The 6532-nt window shown below is 33.2% G+C and overlaps 1 protein-coding gene across 2 annotated transcripts; it reads right to left on the reverse strand.

The window, feature by feature from the left end:
* Positions 1-1306: 1306 nt before the first annotated feature.
* Positions 1307-4778, reverse strand: LOC110030605 (NAC domain-containing protein 92-like). Of its 2 annotated transcripts, none has more exons than XM_020733389.1 (3): positions 4492-4778; positions 3399-3673; positions 1307-2030 (listed from the first exon to the last, which is right to left on the reverse strand). In XM_020733389.1, exons 1-3 carry the CDS (start codon positions 4694-4696, stop codon positions 1533-1535), a joined length of 978 nt encoding a protein of 325 aa, XP_020589048.1. In that variant the 5' UTR covers positions 4697-4778; the 3' UTR covers positions 1307-1532. The 2 variants fall into 2 exon arrangements, with proteins under 2 accessions (XP_020589048.1, XP_020589049.1); XM_020733390.1 differs by having other exon boundaries at positions 1308-2021.
* Between the last annotated feature and the right edge of the window lie 1754 nt (positions 4779-6532).

Consider the following 6532-nt stretch of genomic DNA (forward strand, 5'->3'; position numbering starts at 1 on the left):
TATATATATATATATATATATATATTTGACATACGCACTAATTAATTAATTTCTTTTGAATTGTTAATTAGTATGGTTGTGATAGCGATATTTTTGCCTAAATTTTAACATTTTAAGCACAAGTGGTCTTATTCTTAAAAATCCAAGAAAAAAATGTGTTAGAATCCTATCATCCGGACTCATCCAAATACCAACGATTATAGTAATATATTTGTTTCTCTCTATTTTTCAGTTGATGTATTATGTTTATTTGTGAGTGCAGTGAAAAAATGACCTAAGAAAATCTAGTAGTATATAAAATAAAGCTATTTTATAATTTTTAAAATTATTTTAAAGCATTTATTAAGAAATTAATTAACCTCTTAAAAGGTTTTTAAGCAGAAGCTCAAATATCGATTTCTCATGCCCAATCCGACCCCATGATGCGAGCCCGCGCCATGTGTCTATAATTCGACCCCCCCACGCACTACGGTAGGGATTGAACCCTTGCCAGTGACCTTGCCTACCAACTGAACAATGAATGCGGTACACACACACAGATATATATATATATATATATATATATATATGGTATGAAAAAAGAAATTATCATCATACAAAAAATCACTATTACAGTAGAGAATCATTATAAAATTGATATTTTTATAATCACTTAAAAACATATAGTAGAATTTAGTTCTACACTGAATCCTAAAGATGTATACTGATAATTCAAAATCAAGCTATTTAAAATTAAGTTTTTTAGAACCCTTCCACACTTTTTGATTTATATCAATATTGACTAAGATAAAAAAAAAATCAATTATATTACATTTTATTGGCTAAAACATACAGAAATACATATATTGAAAATCAAAGATGATTGTCTTCTAAGAAGTTCATTGATAACATATACTGAAAATAATATTGTGACGAGCATTGATGTACAATCAATATTTGATATTTTGATAAGGACTGTATTGGAAAAAGTTCTTTTGTTTTAGCTCTTCTCTCCTCAAATTATGCTTCCTTCACTGCTTATTCATCTCATAGTTTAATTATATATCAGGAATATAACTAAATTAAAAAAATAATTACTGTTAATTTATTAGATTGTAAAATTGAATAATTAGATAAATAAATTAATTTTATGATCTAATAATATTTTATATCTTTTTTTAAAAATAATTGTATCATTTAATAATTTACTTACATTAAGAGATAATATATAATGCATGAAATTTAAAAAAAACATATTTAATAAAACTAGTTATATCCTAATGCATAACTTATCAGAAACCCCTTGGAAAATGCTAGCTTTTCATTAAAATAAAAAAGGCATTGCAGGTTAACAAGGCATGCAGGCTATAAGAGAAAATACTACATCCGGTTAATCGGGCTGCGTTCGGCGGCGTAGTGTGATTCATGCCTCCATCCATACATCCGTCGTCTGCACGTAATATTTTCTCATGCTATAGCATCTTACTTTTGTAGTCATACATACTTAACACAGAAAACATACATCAATATATATGTATTATTACTAGCCCATTTCAGTAAGTCGGCCAATATCCCTCCAGCTCCATGCACGAATCCTCCAAATTCTGAAACCTCGTGGCACCAAGAATATTGTTGGCACCACCAAACCCAGATTCACATCCTGCAATGCAACTTCCAACAAATGACGGCGATGATGACAATGATGATAACTGCGGCAACATCAGCTGCGCCTCTGCTGTGTTCAGTATTGGTGAATTCAAAGACCGAATCAATGGCTGCTGTCCTCCAAGGTTGAGGTTGAGGCCGGCGAGGGAGGAGGAAGGCGGCGTTGGAAAGCAGCTTCCGTTTGGATATCGGAGAAGTTCGGCGAGATTGTGGGCGTGGGTTCTGGTGGTGCTGAAAAGGGTTGGGAGGATGGGAGGGCCGAGGATGTTTAGGCTGCATGGGTTGGGCAGGGATCGGTGGGATTGGGTGGTGGATGAGCTTTTTTTGCTGTTGGAGTTGCTTTTCAGGATGACACGGCAAACTACCCACTCGTCTACCTGCCGAAGCTTCAAGTTTATATTTCTGAGATTTTGTTGATTTGGAAATATACGTGAAAGTTTAAATTTCATGCATGCAGAATTAACATGTATTTTTTTCTTAAAAGGAATGGTTGAGGGCTATTATTCGAGCTCCGATCATCCCTAATGCGCCTAACTATTCTACCAAATCGATGCTCTACCAACTGGCTTGAAGACGCGGCACTACAGAATTAATATGTATTTAATATATTTTTAATTATCATGTATTTTACATATATTATGATGAATGTTTATTGGCTAAAGCATCAAAGTTATAAATCTCATGCATTTAAATATCTCACACCCAAACTTCTTTATCTACACACACACACACACACATATATATATATAATATTTTTTGGGAGTGAAATACATGCATATGTTTAAAGTACCAAATTGTTATGTACGTAAATATGAAAGTTTAGTTGTGAGATATAGATGTAAATACTTGAGAATTGTGTGCTATAGATGCATACCTCCTAAATATTACAAATTCTTATATTTTTACATATCTTACACCTAAATTTTTATATTTACATAAAAAGCACTCCAATCAAGAACTAGTGTTATATTAAAACTACAAATATTACCATCATTATCAATTTTTTCTTCATTTGCTTAAGCATGGTGGTAAGTTAAAAGTAAATGGTGACGTCATTATTGTATCAAGTGAGTAATAGGTATTTACATTTATTATGTTGTTTAATAGATTTTCATTCATTTTAATTAAATTAAAATCAATATTGAGTATAACTAATAAATGAAGAAGCTTTGGTCCTCTTTTCTCTTCCAAGATAGCTTGAGTTTTGTTGTCCTCAAGCTGTGCCCATCCCTCACCTTCAATCACTTTATAGAGACTTAGGGCCTAGAAATGCCTAATTTGCATAACTATTACTTATTATCTTTATTTCCATGTAAGTTTTCTATTGTCTCCAAGAGAATTTTTGTTTTCACTTTTATCCTTACATCTAAAGATGCAATCCTTTTATTTGAGGGGTCATCATCTAAAATATTTGTTCCTAATATTTCATAAAATTAACCAAATGTTTGATCCAACAAATGTAATCATTTTTAAAATTTTTTAAATTATATCCACAATTAACAAAATGAACCCTTAAAATATTCTAATTACTATTGCAAATTTTTTAAAATGTAGTTAAAAGCAACATCTTTAGCAAAACAATTACACTCATGTTCTCTGGAGCAAATCAATAATCTTATTATTCAAAAAATATATATTGGATAATCATATTGTTTAGTTATTATTTTTTCTTATGCACCAAATTAAGCATGATAAAGGGGTATATATATATATATATATCCTAGCATGCATGCAAACATGAAATTAAGTCATACCATAAGGTTTCCATTGAAGCCAGACTTGGCCTGCAAACGATACTCATGCATAACCCAATTAGTCTTCTCTCCTCGTGGAGCCCTTCCCTTATAAAACACAAGTGTCTTCTTCATCCCTGCAAGCTCCGAGCTTCTGCAATCGTATATCTCCTTGTCCTTCCCTGTTGTCTTCCAGTATCCTGCGTTTGTTGCCCGGTTGGTCCTCATTCCTGTGGGATACTTCCTGTCCCTTAGACTGAAGAAATACCATTCTTTCTCGCCCATCTTCGCTTTCCCTAAGTACAATAATCAGCAAAGTAATGTTATATAATTGTGATCATTATCTTTGTTCAGGGTTTAGGGTAATGGTGGAGTGCACCAAGGTTTTCTGTAATTCTTGGATGATTTGTTGATGCTCAAGTCTGAGTAGTTAACTAATTTTGGATGAAGTGGTGTGGTGGGTAACCAAGAGAGCCAAATAATTAAGTGGATACCAAAAATATTTCTGTATTTTTGTATTTAACTTGTTAAGTTTCATTCTAGGAAAAAAGTTTAATTAACTTTGAGTCTATTTGGGACAGTTGTAGCTTATTGAATAATCTGCTGATAAATTAGGTGCGGAAACTATTACAAATTTTATTTTTTAGAAAAAATGAGATCGTTGTCAGAAAACTGCCACCGAACCTAGATAGGTATGAAGTTGCGGTGTGAAACGCTGTTTTCAGCATTTTGAAAATGCATAAGCTGTCAAAACGCATCTTACCTAAGCAGGCCAGGTTTTCAAAACGCCACAACACCAAATAAGCAGCCCCAAACAAACCCTTAATTAATACGGTTTTATTCATGAATCCAACTTGATGAAGGTATAGTAATGGTGCAGATTATATGGGGAAAACAAAATTGCTCAAGATATTCTAACCTTCGCAAAGAGTAGAAAAGCCTCCAAAGATTTAGCAACTAGCACTAATTAATAATAAAAATTTATCATTTTTGAAGTAAGAAGAAAAACCTACTAGAGACACTGCAGATTGTCTTTGCTTCTTAGAAGAGAAAAAGTATGTTCAGGTTTTGGCCAATAATGATAAAAATTATTAATATTGGTTTGGCTGCGTACCAGGGAGATCCCAAGGCTCACATTTGTTGAGATCAACTTCTGCAATTGCTCTGGCTGTGAAATTGCACTTTGTGATCTTATGTGTGAGATAATAAGTGATAAGCTCTTCATCTGTGGGATGAAATCGAAATCCAGGAGGGAGTTTCTCCTCCTCAGCATCTCCACCTTTCTTCTCTTCTTCATCCCCTTTCCTATTATCCTCCATGCTTCTATCTCTTCTGTGATAGAAGAGATATTGTTACAGTTTGAATGAAAAAAATATGTAGGCTTAGAAATCAGGGAGTGAAGAAACGAAAAAGAATACAAATTGTTGGTTCTTATCACATAATTATATAGTAAGAGAGAACTTTTCAGCTAGTTGGGGAAGTTAGGTTTAACACGGAAGCCCTAATTCTATTAATACAATTGAACATTGCACTTACTGTTCTGCTGGCTAAGTTTTAAGGAATATTGAGTATGAAGCTTTTAGAGGAGAGAGAAGGGAATATTTTATGAAGCTTTTATCTTCAATGGCCCATCCTTGAGAAGGTACTTGCTAGCTAGACATGTTTCATTGTATTTTGGAGTTTTTTTTGATGAGTGGCTCAAAATATTTCTTTTCAAATTAGTTAATTTTGTTTTGTGTTAGTAGTGTTGTGATGGTAATTATAATAGGATAGTTATGCTATGTTCATAAAACTAATCTTCTCAATATGTAAGGCTTAAATATGTTTAAGAGTGACAAAAATTTACTCACTAAAATAGATCAAGCTCATGAGTGTAAATAAAATTAAAGAGAAGCTCCAATGATTTAATTAAATTTTTATAATGAAGTATAGAAAACTAATATTATGTGGTCCTGTAAGAATGGGATGAGTTCATCATTTTGCATCTTATTTATTTGTTAAAGAATAAGATTCAAGGTAGTATAAAGGACTTCAAATATATTATACTTAATAAGTCTTACAAAAATTATTTTAATCATGCATGAATCTTGAAGCATTTTGATTAAAATAATTTCAAATATGAATTCATGATCATCCAAGCTCCAATTCATCTTAAAATCAAACTGAGCGCCTTAACGGGACGAATGCAACAAAGCTAAATATGGCCCAACTCTAATCAAGCCTAGATCATATGGTTTAAGTGTAAAAGGAGGCTTTGGATGGTTGATTGAATAGTTAAATGGATTCCAAATCCGAGAAGTTTAAAATCAAACCAAGCACCTTGATAAGAAGAATCCAACAAAGTCAATATACATTTTGTGTTAAAAAACGGACGCAAACCAAACACAAACCTGTAACGCAGAAAAAAAAAATTAGAACATAGATTTCAATTTCACAATATGCACCAAAACACACTCCACATCACATATCACATTAAACATAGTCGTATCACAGATCAAATCACAAAACAATTTCATTACTAAAAGGGAGATACTATCTCAAATCATCACAAGTAAGAATAGTGAGTTAATCACAATAATTTCAGAAAAAAATGTTTGACATAATGCTTACAATAAAAGAAAATATAAGAAAAAAAAACTACTCATCATCTCCATCCTTCTCCTCCTCTTCCTGCACGAATGTCATTCGTTGCCCGCCCAGCTATATGCTAAGGTCCTTGCCATGCCCACTATAGATTTCTCGACTCAATCTTGGTCTTGTAGTATCTACTCGCTCAATTGGCGGATCTCCTCGTTCATGCAGCCACCTTCCTTGCAAGAGTCTCTGGTATGGTTGTGAGGATCTAGGGGAATTAAGAGCGGAACCACGAGAGAGCTCAACTTCGATGGTTATGCCCTTTTCCCCAAGTCCATAAATCCTCCCTTTCTTCCTCTCTGTCTTCTGGGTCCAAAGCTTGTACTCTGAATGCACAGTGGTAGACTGACTACCGTTGTTAGTGGCGTCAGTTTGGGCCTGAGTGGCCAAGTACCTCTCTCAGAGCTGCTTGAACTCCTCTTGCATGATGAAAATTAGCTTTTTATTGACACTTTCAACAGTTAGAGTAAAAAAAAAACTTTTAATTTAAGCTTTTTAACTTGCAGCAACCCGTCGGGAAT

This window comes from Phalaenopsis equestris, unplaced genomic scaffold, assembly GCF_001263595.1.
Source record: "Phalaenopsis equestris unplaced genomic scaffold, ASM126359v1 Scaffold000741, whole genome shotgun sequence".
NCBI classification, from domain to species: domain Eukaryota; kingdom Viridiplantae; phylum Streptophyta; class Magnoliopsida; order Asparagales; family Orchidaceae; genus Phalaenopsis; species Phalaenopsis equestris.